The sequence below is a fragment of the Panulirus ornatus genome, chromosome 12 (genome assembly GCF_036320965.1).
Source record: "Panulirus ornatus isolate Po-2019 chromosome 12, ASM3632096v1, whole genome shotgun sequence".
Lineage (NCBI taxonomy): Eukaryota > Metazoa > Arthropoda > Malacostraca > Decapoda > Palinuridae > Panulirus > Panulirus ornatus.
In genome coordinates, this window is record NC_092235.1 from 49,530,044 (window position 1) to 49,547,127 (window position 17,084).

The 17,084-nt window shown below is 42.3% G+C and overlaps 1 protein-coding gene across 1 annotated transcript in view; it reads right to left on the bottom strand.

The window, feature by feature from the left end:
* The window catches only part of LOC139752045 (adenosine deaminase-like), a 96,681-nt gene extending 79,896 nt beyond the window's left edge, over window positions 1-16,785 (bottom strand). Inside the window, exon 1 of the mRNA XM_071667860.1 lies at window positions 16,666-16,785. Coding sequence (XP_071523961.1) covers window positions 16,666-16,710 — 45 coding nt within the window. The 5' untranslated portion in view covers window positions 16,711-16,785. The remainder of the gene's footprint in view (window positions 1-16,665) is intronic.
* Window positions 16,786-17,084: the final 299 nt, after the last annotated feature.

Below are 17,084 nucleotides of genomic sequence, written 5' to 3' on the forward strand. Positions count from 1 at the left end.
AACTCTCCTTATGCTGCCCTTATCGCTACAACAGTGAACCGGCCTTAACACATGGATCAGCTTTGAACTCCCCCTGAACTAAAAACTCATAATGTGTAAAGATCATATTATCATCATCAAGAGTGTAAGAAGAGGAGGTTCCTCGAATCTGACCTTGAAGGGCGAACCTGGTTGGCGCAGCAGGTGTTGTTTGGCTTTGTTGAACTTTGACTCATACCTGCCCTTCCCACATACTAGTTCCCTGGCTAGTTTACTGGTATGTGCCCTTTTCACATACTGTTTCTTTTGTTAGTTTACAAGTATGTACCCTCCTCACATTCTGGTTGTTTGGCTATATTAGTTGTATCTGCCCTGCTAACTTATAAGTTCTCAGGGTAGTTTATTTGTACGTGCCCTTGCCACACGAAGGAAATGGACCCATACAAGGACTATGAACCAAATGGTATCCCAACATTGCATTTAGAGCAAGTGAAGATACCCTTGAGACGGTCACACAGTAATTCCCATTATATTGGTTGGTGCCATTAAGAAATGACAGGCAGCCTGTGTGTGACAGGCCCAATGGCCTCGCACACTTCTGTGTCTGTTTCCAGGCGGCAAATAATCTTGCTGTTGTTTCAGTTTTCTTCGGACTGTTATCAGGACATTAGATATTACCAGACACACTGGTTCTACCTCGTGTTTCTGGTTTTTGATTGTTCTAGTATGAACATCTACGTAGGGAAGGAACATAACAGTACACTAAATATACAAAAACAAAAAAATCCATAAACTGAATGCTGCCTTCGAAGTTAGTGAGGTATATCACAGCTTTAAAGGATAAAAGAACATATATCATTCTTTTACTGAAACAGTGACTGTACAGCCATCTAACGAGTCTTTATATACGTATTCTACACATCATCCGTTGTAACACACACACACACACACACACATTGTTACAGGAACCCCTTTGGAATCACTGAGAACTGCACCAGACAGTAACACAGAACCGACTATAAAGAAAACAAAACAGCATAGAGTTGACTTACGGGCTAAATAAGATCTCTCAATTATTTGAAGATGAATAAAAAAGTATTTCACTACCTGAGACGGCACTGTTTTTAAATTAAGTGAATGTGCAATGTGCTGGCTTCACGTAAGAACATATGGTGCTCCCTCTGGCAGGGCCAGGGGTAGAGTGAGTGTCACCTGTGTCATATGGCTCATTTCTCGACTGACTGACCTTCAGAACTCTTGAGACTAGTAAGGCAAGGCACAGCGGGGCAATAATATCATAAACTAAATTTTTCAAGAGAGGCATCAGCAGGGTTGAAATCATGGGGTATCATCTCATAAAGGGACGTGAAGGAAAAGGGAAATGGGTTATCTACAAAAGGGAAGTGGGAGACGCATAAACTAAAACATTAACCATGCACCATTTTGCCGAATATTGTAACAATGACTTAGCTCCTTGAGATCGCCTTTTTGTGGCCTCATTATCTAGTTTCGGTCTATCATTTTTCATCTCGTTATTAATGTCTCTTCAGAAATACTGAAAACTGCCCAAACTATGTAAAATCATGTCATTCAAAACTTCAGTGAAAGTTGTACTGGGTTATTTTACTGATACTGTCTGCATTTCAAGGCCACAACAGAATATCTGCAAATATTGGACAAGCTACGTTACTTCGAACAACACAAGAATATTTCAGTATGTCTGTCTAGACCAGCTGGCACCTGAGCCCGCATGTGTCCTCGTTTAATAATATACACAAGCACGACCCATCCACTGCCAAAAGATAGGCCTAGACGTCAGCATGTAGTAAAGGCCAGCCATGTCTTCCACGCAGGCCTACAGCGAGGGGTTCTCAAGACGAAGAGGATCAGTCAGAGGAGCCCTGAGCTGTGGAACGAAGTGATGTACACTGTGCACACCATTGCGCACTAAATCCTGCAAGACTTTCCGAGTAGCTATTATATCTACAGAAGGCAAAATGTATACGAAGTTGATGATGTACATCCTACGATCCCTACGAAAACAATGTCACTTAACAAACAAATCTTTGGACACAAATTCATTACAATGATGAATAAAAACATTAGGCTATTTTCACTATAACAGTAAATGAAGATGATAAGCGAGTCAACTCTTACTTTACAAGTTAGATTTAGACATATGACAATGAAGTAATTTCTGTCATCAACATTTTGACATAATCATGCCATACATGATAATGAAATAAACATAATCATTTTACATCACGAAATTTGTGAACAGAATAAATATTACAAGTAACTAACGATAATATAGTACCCCCAGTTCATTAAACTGAAAGTTTATTTTACCCATATGCAGTGTTCTACGTGGAATTTACACAAACACTTATCGTCGGTGTACGAAATCAAATAATCAATACAAAAACGGGTTTTGTAGAGGGTAGAAACATCTTCGTCAGGGCTGTTTACTTCCCTCGCTCAAGACGAGTCGGACGGGAGGCAATCCTTGCACACCTTGAACTTGACAACACTACCAAAAGATACAAAAACCTTCCCACACAGTTCAACCAGTTGTGGTCTACCCCCACCCCCTTCCTCCTTCACTCCTTTTTTATTCTATTTTTTGTTTTGATTACAGTGTGGTTATAAGAGAAAAATAAATTGGGGAGAGGGTTGAAAGGGGAAGATACAGGAGAGAAATTTGCTGTGGCAGGCAAAGATGTATGATTGGAGTTTACTCAAGTGTGGGTGTTTTGCTGAACATGTAAATTGCGCGCGCGCGCGTGAAGGGGAAGGGGGTAATTATCCTTTATGTGTTACGGGGACAAGAGTTTTAGACTTGTGTCATTCGTCTCTTAACCTTGAAGGAATGTATCGTGTGTGTGTGTGTGTGTGTGTGTGTGTGTGTGTTGGGCTAGCAAAGAATGTAGCAGCTTAGGTCTCACTCTCCCACACTAACTTCAGTATTCTCACACTTTCATCCTTGGTGGGAGTCTACGTATCTACAGCAGGTATCCGTTTCCGTCAGGGCAAACCAGTCTCTACCCTCCCACTTTCTCTTGTATTGCTCCTGTAGAGAACAGGTGTCTGACACTCTGGAGCAGAAGGCAGCAGATGCTGCAAATCTTCCAGTAAAGGTCTAGTGGGCAGATGATAAGATGTGGTCTCACACTGCATGTGGGAAGAAAAAAAAATCATATTCTGCAGGTGGCCCTCTCCATCACACACACACACACACACACACACACACACACACACATAGTTTACGTGTTGTGTGTTCATACATCGAAGTAATGTGTGCAAATTCATACATTGGAGTAAGATGTTTGCATACATAAGTTGGTGTGGACATATCTCCCCACCCCCCCATACGTGATCATCGCCAGAAACAGACGAAAAAAGGCCGCGTCCGCTCACATCCATTCTGTAGCTGTCATTTGTCAAGCACCGAAACTACAGCTTCCTATCCACAGCCAGGCCCCACAAAACTGTCTATGGTTTACTCCGAACGCTTCACATGCCCTACTTCAATCCAGTGACAGCACGTCGACCCTTCTATAACAAATCATTCTAACACTATCCCGTGCACGTCTTTCACCATCCTGCACGATCAAAGTCTAGTTCGCTCGAAATCTTTTTTTCACTCCATCCTTCCGTCTCCAATTTGATCTCCCTGTTCTCATTTCCTCCACTTCTGACATATATATCCTCTATTGTCAACCTTGCCCCACTCATTCATTTCATATGTCGAGACCATTTCAGCACTCTCTCGTCTGCTCTCTCAACCACACTTTTTATTACAACACATTTCTCTTACCCTTTCATTACTTGCTCGATCAAACCACCTCACACCAATATTGTCCTCAAGCATTTAATTTCAAACACATCCATATATATATACATATATATATATATATATATATATATATATATATATATATATATATATATATATATATATATATATATATATATATATAATATATATATATATATATATATATATATATATATATATATATATATATATATATATATATATATATATATTTTTTTTTTTTGCCGCTGTCTCCCGCGTTTTGCGAGGTAGCGCAAGGAAACAGACGAAAGAAATGGCCCAACCCACCCCCATACACATGTATATACATACGTCCACACACGCAAATATACATACCTACACAGCTTTCCATGGCCCACCCCAGACGCTTCACATGCCCTGATTCAATCCACTGACAGCACGTCAACCCCGGTATACCACATCGATCCAACTCACTATATATATATATATATATATATATATATATACACATATATAAGGTTGAGGCGGGGCAAAACAAGGGTAAAACCCTCTCCACGTAACATATAGATAGTAATCACATACCAGCACAAGGAAAACCGCTTCTCTTGTTTCATTTTTTACAAGATTCTCGCTCAAGTCCACTTCCAAACACCATGGTCGCCTGTCCTCCATCGCTGAAAATATTGCTAGGACACAAACAGGATGTCTTACCTACCTCTAACACCTTCATGTGTATTACTAATCCATTTTCCACGTTCTACAAGTTTAATCTTATCTAAAATGTTTCCTTTAACACTTGGCTACGCAAGGGACTCTGGTTCGTGACTGGAGCCTTTCAAATGAATAAAAAAAAAAAAAGCACGTTGGCATCGATGAAGACTTCTGTCCGTGACTTGAACTTTTATCACTTAAAAAAAACATCATCTATTGACAATCACTGATTCTTTCAGCTCTACTCCAGCAGGTTCGTCACGTCTGACGGCTACCATGACGGGACCAAGCCATCAATACCAAATTGCCTTTATTCTCCATCAGTCCCAGCTTTTATAACTTCACTCACACACTGCATTGCGAATCCTTATATTCTCTCTCTCTCTCTCTCTCTCTCTCTCTCTCTCTCTCTCTCTCTCTCTCTCTCTCTCTCTCTCTCTCTCGGCTTTTATAATCCAACTATTCACTTGCATTAGGACAACGTATGCTTTAAACCACTAATAAGATATCATACTCCTGTTTCACTTAACAAAAATTAGACATATATAAAATTCTTCTCGTTACTCAGTTCATGTTTAACGGGCACACATTACTTCTATATTTCACCGTCAATATATATATATATATATATAAACACTTCGTCAGAAGCTCAACATCAATAAAAGTAAAACATAAAATTTATGAATGTCACAAAAGGAGAGATGATACGAGGAAAATCAAGCCTAAAACTACCTCACTTCTGGACCAACTTGTAAATGAAAATGGCTACAAACAACGTCCGCCGGGTCAGCTACAGGAAGCTGCAGATACAGCTGCAGTTAAGCAACACCCTCCAGATACAGCCATGGGAGAACCATAGGGGAAGAGAAGGTTGTGTAGTGCACCGGGCGATAAACACTACCCTCCGGCACAGCCACGGGAGAGCCACACGGGCGGTGAGGGAGGGATGGAGGGAGGCTGTTGCCGGGTGTTGGGGCGGCTGCTGGCGGGTCAAGCCATGATACGAATGCCATTAACGTTGACTCATCTCCAGGAAGGTCACAATGCCGCCGGCGGGATGTGTGTGGGTGGGTAGGTGGCGCAGGTGGGTTTGAGTGGGTGATAGGGAGTGTGGGCAGGTGGGTGGTAAAGGAAGGAAGGAGTGTGGTGCAAGGTGGGGGGGGGGGGTGTGTGGTATGTGGATGGTGCAAGGAGTGACATAGGCAGACGGATGGCGTAGGGATTAGAGGGTGAGGGGAGACAGACAGTAAAGTAATAATACGACACAAGATGATGATAGGAATTTACTTTTCAACGTTTCGATAGTTGTCTTCTCTTCTTTTAAGAAGAGAACTGCTGAAACGTTGAGAAGCAATTCACAATTAACAGCTCTTGTCACACTGCACTTCACTATCCGACAAAATGAACAACATTCAGTATGGGCAAGTGGGCAGTGTAGGAAGTGGGGAGTATGGGTATACAGAGGGGGATGGTACAGGGAGTGTGGGTAGGTGGGTGGCGCAGGGAGTGTGTGGTAGGGAGGTGGTGCATGCCTTGTATGGGTGGCGTTGTTGAGTGTGTGGGCTGGCTCATAAGACAGGACGCAGACCATTAATAATGAATAACCGGGCCTAGGGTGATGTGCATACACACTCACACCCATCCACCACAATCCCTACAACTCACTCACTCCACCTCCGCCAACCCTCCACCTCCATGCCCCACCACTGACACATACATACCCACTTGCACCTAATGCCCACCCATAATCCTCCCTACCCTCCCTAGTGGGTTTTTGCTCTTTCCGTTGGTAGAGTGCGTGGGTAACTACGGATGACGCAAGTGGTGGGGTGTGCTGGTGGCTGTGGGGTATCTTAATTGGTCATGCGGGGTTGGGCGTTACCTGTCTCCACCGAGGACCTCCGGTCTGCCCATACAGCCCGAGCGCTCCCTCCCTGTACTAGATCTCCTCATGACACAGAGGCTGGGGCTTCTACAGGCCTTTTAAAGTACTCTGTATCTGTTGCTGAAGGTTTGTCTAGTCCACTGACGTGAAACTGGCAAGTCTACCACTTGTTTGTACCAGAAGGCTGGGCCAGGAAATTCCCGTGCATGGTCGGAATAAGAGTGCAAAACTGAAAATTGCATGATCTCTCTCTCTCTCTCTCTCTCTCTCTCTCTCTCTCTCTCTCTCTCTCTCTCTCTCTCTCTCTCAATAAGTTTCGTATCAACATCTTTCAGTACTCACTTTCCAGTATCCAGTAGTACCTGTTAATGAAAGCAGCTCCCGGACTACTCTCCTAGTATTTCACTTTTTGTTTGACGTTCCGATGTAAAGCGTTTTGACCGTCTTTCATCACTCTAAGTTTCGATGCTTAAGTTTCCTGTCTCGGAATTTCACTGGTCTTTTTTACGGTAAACAGAAATTTCCATTACAAAGTACTCTGATGCCGTCATCGGCTTCACCCCTTCTAAAGATCCCTCCTGTTACCATCTTCAAGGACACCATCATCGCTTTACATTAACTACCGGATGTCGTACACATTTCTCCGGCGATACCTACATATTACTATGTCTTACTTAGAAGCTTAATTCTAAGATTTTACGTGAGCAATGGATATGGCATTTCCGTAGAACATCATCATTTACGACAGTCTACTCATATCAACTCACTGCATTTTTATCTATGCCAAGGCGAGGAGTGTGAAACGTGCATGTATAGACGAAGTCATATTTTACGTGTGATACGTGTGTGCTGGTGAATGTGTCTGGGTGAGTGTTGGAGCGAGTAGAGATGAGGATGGAGGAGGGTGGGTGTAGGTGGTTTGATGTATATCTCGGTAGTGGAAATGGTAGGGGAGTGGTGGAGATGGATGTGGTTGCTTAGAAAAGGACCTTCCACCTATGACGTATGACTACTCATGTACATACACAAACTGTTGGACACGGGGATGCCATAATAACCTAAGAAACATCAATGAATGACACTTTCAAACGGTACATGATCGAAGAAATGGCGATGGAATGGAAGAGTGTAGCGTTGCTGTTAGTCTAAAACCATCCAAGGAACTGCAGTGAGCATGACCCACAGCACATATACATTAAGAACAATGAAAGAACGATCAAGATAGTGAGGGATGCGGCGAGACACTTCCTCCTCGGGGATGGGAACGTCCTGATAATGGTTGGATTTCAATTATGAGGGAGATAATTTAGGTTCTTATGTAAGGAAAAGGTCAGAAAGACGCGAGTTCCTAGAATGTATAGAGAAGAATTTCCTCTATCAGCACGTCTTGGATCGCACGAGAACTACGGGGAAAATGAACCACACCTGCAGCCAACCAGCATATGAAAGAAAAGAATGCACGAAACAAGTATTGCACGGTAAGGAATGAGGAGCAGAGGGAATTTGAGAAGAATACTGTGAACAAGGCAAGGCAATCCAAAAGCTTCCACCAGCTCATCTACGACAAATTATTGGTTAAAGCGAACCTAATGAGGCTAATACGATAACTTTTAAGGGTTTTCACAGTGATGGATAATTCTCCGGGGGAAGGAGTCTTGAAACGTATACAAAATGAATAAAAGTGACATAATCAGGCTATTATAAAACTGGACCCATATAAGGCTCATGGTCCAAATCAAGTCTCCCCATTTGCACTGAAGTAATAAGAGGAGGTTCTTGCTATGCCACTCAAAATATTGCTCTGCAGATTAAAAGAGGAAGGTGTAGTTCCAATAATATGGAAGAGGAGAAAAGTTCATTTATCAATGAGAGATGGTCAAGAAATCGCGCCGAATGACACATCAGTCTTACTGACTGTAAAACACTGAAAAAAATCATAATACAAACAGTAAAGGACATAATACCTAGATGGAAGAAAACGAGGATTGAGAGAGAGGCGGTAATGCAGTAAGAATTTCCTGGACTTCTATGACAAGGTGAGTTCCGTCATAGATCAAAGGCATTAAAAGACAGACTGTGTTACAAATAGTTTTCTGCATCGGTCGCATCACATCGACAGTGAACAGCTCTTTATAAGGTACAGTACCAGTCACCAGAAGCCCCGGTGAGAAGCTGGGCAAGAAGCCGGTCAGTGAGGATGTAGAGATGCAGTGAATGTCGTGCATGGTATGAGGGGATTAAACAAGAAAACGGTGAATCAGGGAAGTTTACAGATGTTTAAAAAGCACCTTAGTGAGATTAAAAGTTCAGATGTGGCCCCTCCCAGTAGTGTACAAATAGGCTGTTACAAATAATAATCACGTCTTATCATCCACACACACACACACACACACACATCACCACCATCCCTACACACAACCCACCTACACACGGACACACACTCACACACACATTGCCTCACCCATTAGACGCTTGCTCTGGAGGAAACCAGATAGGCAGTAAATTTATGACTAAATGGGCCGTGTTAGCTCAGTGGGCCGACCTGTATATGTTGCTCCTGAACAGACTCTCTCTGCTGGTTGGCGTCGCCTTTTCTCTACACTTCTCACTGTCCACAGTAACGCCTCAGGCATAGATTCTAACCATAACAAGGGAAAGCTGTCGAGCTCATGTTGGGTAAGATCGCCCGGGAATAACTTTCAAGTGTTCTGACTGGGTTCTAGTGGACCTGTTTATGATACGATCCTTTGGTATGATAGCCAGCCCATCATACCTGTGTTCAAGGGTCGTACAGTCGTGCTTATGGTGTTAAAAGGGAAACTCTTGGTGTTACATTGGCTACAGTGAGTTTGAACTAGGGTAACGGAGCAATACGAAGTTGAACTACGCTAACATAGTAATACAATGTTGAACTAGGCTAAAATAGTAAAACGAGGTTGAACTAAGCTAACATAGTAATACGAGGGTGAACTAAGCTAACATAGTAAGTAATATGATGATGTCCAGTTTGTGACTACGCAAACATAGTAATATGATGATGGCCAGTATGTGACTTGGCTAACATAGTTGGCTAACATGGCCAGTTTGTTGCTACTGAGGTTAGCTACTGGCTGGACATTGCCTTACTAATACTTAAACCCTTGGAATCAAGGAAAGTGAAAATACATAACTGCCACGAGCCTTACGTGCAGGACCTTCAACTGCAAATTGGACATCTGAGGAAAAGAGTACGGGATATGGAGTCTGCACGGAAAAAACACAAGAACAAGCATGGAAGAAGCATAAGAACTGTAAAAATTCATGAAGGAGGCATAAAAACTATGTAAACACGATGGAAGCATAAGAACTATGTAAGCATGGAGGAAGTATTAAGACCTGTGTAGGCATAAAGGAGCCACAAGAACTGTGTAAGCATGAAGGACAAGAAAGAAGCATAAGAATTGAGGAACGACCCTGAAAGATGGAAGTGCATCCAGTGACTTTCGAAACGGAGTACAACAGGCAAAATACCCTCCCAGCAATGTACGGAGATTGCACACACACACACACACACACACACACACACACACAATGACCAGTGTTAACATACTAGTATTTCGATTTTTATTACCGTCATCTGCCCGTCATGCCTCACGACAGGGTAATCACAGCCTACGCCTCCAGGGTCCCAGCTCTCTCTCGCAAGTTTTCGACATACCCTGAAAACAGCCCCTACAACACGAGAGTTACGCAGCGTCGTGATCAGAGGTTGTATCTAAATTTTCTCATGGGCCGTAGCGTCGTGCACAGGGGTTGTATGTGTATGCTCAAGGGTCATAGCGTCGTGTTCAGAGGTTGTATGTACATGCTCAATGGTCGCAGCGTCGTCCTCTGGGGTTATGTATATGCTCAACGGTCGTAGCGTCGTACTCAGGGGTTGTATGTACATATGCTCAAGCGTCGTAGCGTCTTGCTCAGGGTTTGTATGTATATATGCTCAAGGGTCGTAGGGTCGTGCTCAGGGGTTATATGTATATGCTCAAGAGCCGTAGCATCCTACTCTGGAGTTGTATGTTCTGGGGTTGTATCTATATGCTCAAGGATTGCACGAACACCCACAAGGGTTAAATCGGAGCATCTTTTTAATCATCTATTCCATCCCTGACGGATTTAAGTTAAATATATATATATATATATATATATATATATATATATATATATATATATATATATATATATATATATATATATATATATATTCATTTATTATACTTTGTCGCTGTCTCCCGCGTTAGCGAGGTAGCGCAAGGAAACAGACGAAAGAATGGCCCAACCCACCCACATACACATGTATATACATACATACACATCTACACACAGAACATATACATACCTATACATCTCAACGCATATATATATATATATATATATATATATATATATATATATATATATATATATATATATATATATATATACACACAGACATATACATAAATACACATGTACATAATTCATACTGTCTGCCCTTATTCATTCCCGTCGCCAACCCGCCACACATGAAATGACAACCCCCTCCTCCCGCATGTGCGCGAGGTAGCGCTAGGAAAAGACAACAAAGGCCACATTCGTTCACACTCAGTCTCTAGCTGTCATGTATAATGCACCGAAACCACAGCTCCCTTTCCACATCCAGGCCCCACTAAACTTTCCATGGTTTACCCCAGACGCTTCACATGCCCTGGTTCAATCCACTGACAGCAACGTCGATCCCGGTATACCACATCGTTCCAATTCACTCTATTCCTTGCACGCCTTTTACCCTCCTGCATGTTCACGCCCCGATCACTTAAAATCTTTTTCACTCCATCTTTCCACCTAAAATTTGGTCTCCCACTTCTCCTCGTTCCCTCCACCTCTGACACATATATCCTCTTGGTCAATCTTTCCTCACTCATTCTCTCCATGTGACCAGACCATTTCAGAACACCCTCTTCTGCTCTCTCAACCACACTCTTTTTATTACCACACATCTCCCTTACCCTTTCATTACTTACTCGATCAAACCGACTCACACTACATACTGTCCTCAAACATCTCATTTCCAGCACATCCACCCTCCTCCGCAAAACTCTATTTATAGCCCACACCTCCCAACCATATAACATTGTTAGAACCACTATTCCAGTGACGTTGAGAACGTAAATCATTATATCATTTTGTGGACAACTAATTATAAGAATGTCCCTGCACCTTTAGACGTAACGACAGGTTTCCCCGGTAACTTGAAACCCGCAAGACTTTTTTATAATCATTCGTCCACACACATGCGAATTACTGATTGAATCTTCAAATACTTACTTAACCTGAGTAAAACATTTTTACCGAGTGTTGACAGTCAAACTGGTTGCGTTTCGAGTTCTTCCTATTCTTTTGAAAAGGGGTTTCCAATTCTGTAATATGAATGGGTCAGTGACACAAGGGTAGGAACTGGTTTTGTACTCCCGCTTATTAACCCAGTCCAGTCCAGTCCAGCCTTGGACTGACAGCTGTATAAATGGATATATACATTACATTCGTAATAAAACGTAACGAAGATAATAAACGCAAAAACTTTAACACAATCTACTGTTGCAAATTCTAACTGATGAGATGACAGATGTTTCAACATTTTACCTCCAAACAGATGAAGGATATATGAAGGAGGAAAGAAACGCAATGAGGAAGGGGAGTCCCCACAGACGAGGTGAGGTCAGTGAACGCTAAAGGAGAGGAGGAGGAGGATGTTCGCCTATAATGAGTTCCAACAATGGACCCGAGACAAGAAGTGGAACTGTGAGTTGCTCGTCTGGATAAAAACACATGAATTTATATAACGCGATGAATATCCTCGGAGAACTGAGCGTGAGGGACATGACGTAGCGTCATATTCAGCAACTGAATTAATCACACCCACGGTTTAGTGCAATCGAGTTTTCATTTAATCAAAAGATATCAGTTCCGGGAACGATAATATTTCGTGCATGCATTTCGTCTGGTCGAGGCATGGGGGAGGGGGGGCTTTCTGCACTGGGACCTCGTGTCACATTAAGCCATATGGGACAGAGCATTTTTTTTCTTACGTCGCTAGTTCCATGTGATTTCATTAAGTCAGTAAAGCAATGCGACCGAAATACTTCCACTCCGATATATATCATCGGAATGTTTTCTAAGCCTGCTTACAGTGTTCGAGAAAGTGCACATGAGGATCTGTAACTGTCAAGGCTGTCCTGACCTGATGACAGTCCTCAATTCGCGGCCAGAACTGTATTGGGAGACGTGACTGTTACATAATACAGAGATGACATATACTGTTGCTGCTGTATATTTAAAGAAAATATATACAGCAGCCATTGTTAGTGGAGAGGTTAGTATTCTCGACAGAATTCTTACACCAGATCACTGGTGGAGAATACAATGGCGTATCATGCGTGTGCACACCTGGGGGCCAGTTATGAGGAGGCATCGGCGTGGTCTTGAGTAGATCCTAAACTATCATTGGCTACTCTAGATCTCCTGCTACGTTGCTGTCATGTGAATTCAAACACGGATACCGGAGAGAGGCTTGACGTAAGGGTATAGAAGGTCATTATTTAACCAAAGTGCTCAAGGTCTTTGCAAACTCCCTCACAGAGTGGATTTGTCGAATAGCGGTACTATAATGTCAAAAACTGACCAAGAACTCGTGGTATGTAAGATCACGTACGTGAATAAACTAACGTTGCGTAATGACCGTCGCTGACTATGTTCCTCTCCAATTCGAACGGAGAAGTTTGTGGTTATCTCTAAATACACATCGGCCGAGTGATGGAGTTATGACTTCCGGATGGTTGTAACTTAGACCTTGAAACATAGCGTGCTAAGGGGGAACTCTGCGACACGAGGTGTGAGGGTCGTCCTTGGCGAACAGCGCAGTTTCGTGACATTCCTCTCTCTTGTTGTGTGCAGCCTTGTGACGTTCCTCCTTGGTACGGCGCGAAACTAGCCAGGTGATATTCTTGAATACGTGTGGTATAATCATAGTTCCTGAGTTCTGCGTACTAGCTACGTGGCAAGTGAGGCCAAATACAATTTGCGTGTGACCATAATGAGAATGGTAGATTCAGGTTCTCATTTTTAAACCCCTTCCTTGACCAGGGCGATTCGACCCTTAGATATGATGGCCTGGCTTTTGCCCTGACACCTTAAGGGCCAGGTCAAAGGTCACACTTCTGCACGGGAAAATGTATAGTACTAAGCAACTGTTATAATATCCTTCGACGCAAGGGATAATACACAAGAATATACGTAACCAGCTCATATCAATCAAGCCATCAGTGATGTAATGCTTTGTTTGTGTTCATTGACTTTCCTTCAAAACCTCTGAAATACATATACCAAATACCGATGTAGGCTACTGCAGGACATCACAGTGTTTACATTTCTAAAAGATACCGTAAAGCCATGTTCAGTTCTACTGTTACTGTGACTATTTTACATGATGATTATTATATTGCGGGTGATAAATTTATACCAACAACTGCGACACACACACACACACACACACACACACACACACACACACGTACGCACACAGTGTAGTGGTTAGCGTTACTGACAATGAGTCACGGCCAATGAGAGGGAGGAGGTGAAGGGGTACATCGTACCCGGGCCTGGGGGTCTAATGGAGAACCCGGGAATTTCCTGGGATCTCAGAACATGTTTGCATATAATGAAGTCTACTAATCCACCCATTGCTCTCTCGTCTTCCATACCCTTTTTGGCCTAAGAGCTCATGGCATAAACCGTAATGGGTAAAAACAGGATGAATAATGGACAAGGGAAGGGGACCCGAAAGAAACTTTGTACCCCCTGATTAAGTTCCTCTCAGAGGCCTTGCCTGGAGCCACCAAGGGCCAGACGAGGGTGGGACTGGGTTCAAATCCTGGGCACGGCACTCGGCCTACACCCAAACCAGGTGGTCATCCTCTCCTCGGAACTGGTCAATAAACGAGTGACTGGTCTAGGTTGGTGTGTGTGTGTGTGTGTGTGTGTGTGTGTGTGTGTGTGTGTGTGTGTGCAACACGAAGGTAAATTTCTCTCCTCGTAACACACAAATAGTAACCACACACTGGAAACACAGACATTAGGAAGCATCTACCCAGTAGCCTTGCTCAGTCATATGCTATACTTGGTAAATTCTTCCTGGGCATCTACACGCTACAGACCATGGAACAACTCACCGAGCAAAGCCTCGGGAAAACCTCCTTTCTGAAGAGAGAGAAAAAAACTTTCCTAGAATTCCTTCAGCTACTGGCCGGGGCAGCTCTCAAGACCGGGGAGCATCAGTGAGGATGGGCAAAACTTTACAAGAGAGGTGAGCAGCATAGATTTGGCTAAAATGGAACGTATATGTTGTGTGGAATGGTGAGAAGGGTGCAACTTATGGGTTGTGTGAAGGATGTAGTTTGTTACGTGGTTAGAAAGATACAACTTGCCCGGTGGTGGGAAAGGTTGCAGATGTGTGGTAGCGAGGGAGTAAGTAAACTTTGGAGGAGAGTGGTTGTTGTGTACATACAGTGTTAACTTTTCCCTATAGAAATTAAAAACAAAAGTTCGAAATGTTCGCTGGCGAGATAACAGATGAAACACGACACATATTCCCAAAGCTTTATATTCCATTCAAAAAACAAGTAAAATTCTAAGTATAATACTTCCTGTTTAAATATGTGCCATTAACAAGCAAGTGACCATTAAGGATAATAGAAAATGTACACACACAGACACACACACACACAAGTACTTGGTGTAGTTTTTTAAAGTTACTGACCTTGAGTCGGCACAGGTCCCCATCCCCCATGGATCCGAATCCTGAGCGCGGCAGGCGACCCATACACAACCCAGGTGTTCATCCTTCCCTTAAGACTGGTAGATAAATGTGTACCTGGCTTAGGCTGGAGTGTGTGTGTGTGTGTGTGTGTGTGTGTGTGTGTGTGTGTGTGTGTGTGTACATACATGAGTAAAGCTGTAATTAGACAAAAGGTTGAGACATGTAAAACTCTCTTCCCATAACACAAATAGTAGGTACCTAATATACAAATAGCTTATCAACTTACAAGGTAAAGGTCAAGAGAAAAGATTATAATCTTTGAGTCCCTAATAAATTCAATGAAACAGGTATCGAAAAATTCATTGAAACAAGTATTAACAGTTGAACTAGGACACACGAAAAACTCGACAAGTGTATGGTCACTCAATATGACACAACACTTCTGGAGTACTGACAAACAAGAAAGAGAAAAATGTAGATTTAAAAAAAAAGGGATTAAAAAGTATCGTTAAAATGAGACAAAATGGGCCCCACGAGGGTAAAACACACATTGTTCAGATATCTGTAATCACAAATAAGTATTTATGCACACAAGTGTACTTATGTACATTTTCTGTAATGTGTTACAACTTGCCCAGCCCTTAGGAACAAATATGAAACTGGATCCTACACACTAACCTCGACCGCTTCTTGATCACTTAAAAATATATTCCATTTCAATGAAGTGGCTGAATGGATGGTATTCATACCAATATAATATATATATATATATATATATATATATATATATATATATATATATATATATATATACATATATATATATATATATATATGTGTATATATATATATATATATATATATATATATATGTGTGTGTGTGTGTGTGTGTATATATATATATATATATATATATATATATATATATATATAAAAGTTCTAAAACACGCTATCTGTTCCTTTGGTGTTCCTATGCATTTTGTAATTTATGAACCTCTGATACATCCTGACATACGCTACGCACACATAATAATCCCATTATCAACCATACAGAACTTCCTTATCACAAAGAATTAAAGGTAAACTATCCATGGGTAGACAGCAAGGATGGAGTAGGATATCCCCAGCCCTGTTGAGGGTAAAGGTACTGCCCCATGCCCTCAACCCTCCACCGCTGGGAAGACCCCTGCTCATCCATCCGCCCGCGACCAACCACGCTCTACTCCATGTCACTCTTAAGGCAATATCACACGTCAGCTTTTATTCAATACCCAGTGATAATCTGCCAAGTTGTTTTCCTCATCAGTTTCGTACTATGCTTTTCAAAAACTTGAAATATTCACAGGAATGCTTGTTTAGGCCCAGGTAGCAACCAAATTCCTCGTGTGCATTTCAAGTATATTCAAGGTTACTCTTCCATGGCACAATATGGCAAATTTAAGTTTGAAACGTACAATAACTTACCCGGCATTTGGGTCGGAATTTGAGAGGTTCCTGGAGAACAAACATCCTTCTAAAACAACTGTTCCAGCCACACTGACTGTTCGCTGATCGTATGTATTTACAGTATGCTCAGTCAGGGGTCCTCTATGCTCCGTGCAGGGCCTCATACACCAGCGACTACAGCGACCTTGAAGACGGCGACCATTGTGGGCGCGACAGTATGTCTTTCGTCTTCACTTATTCTTTGTTCACCCTTTCCACGCTCCGACAGATTTCCTTAATCAATTCTGATATGCGATGAATTGACTAGATGAAATTCGTCACATTATGCTACGTAAACTTTTATCTACATTGGTATACGGACAGCATTATTTCTAACAAACTCAAACTACGTATAATAGGGAAAATTGGGTACGGCAGTCACTTACTCAATGAGCATG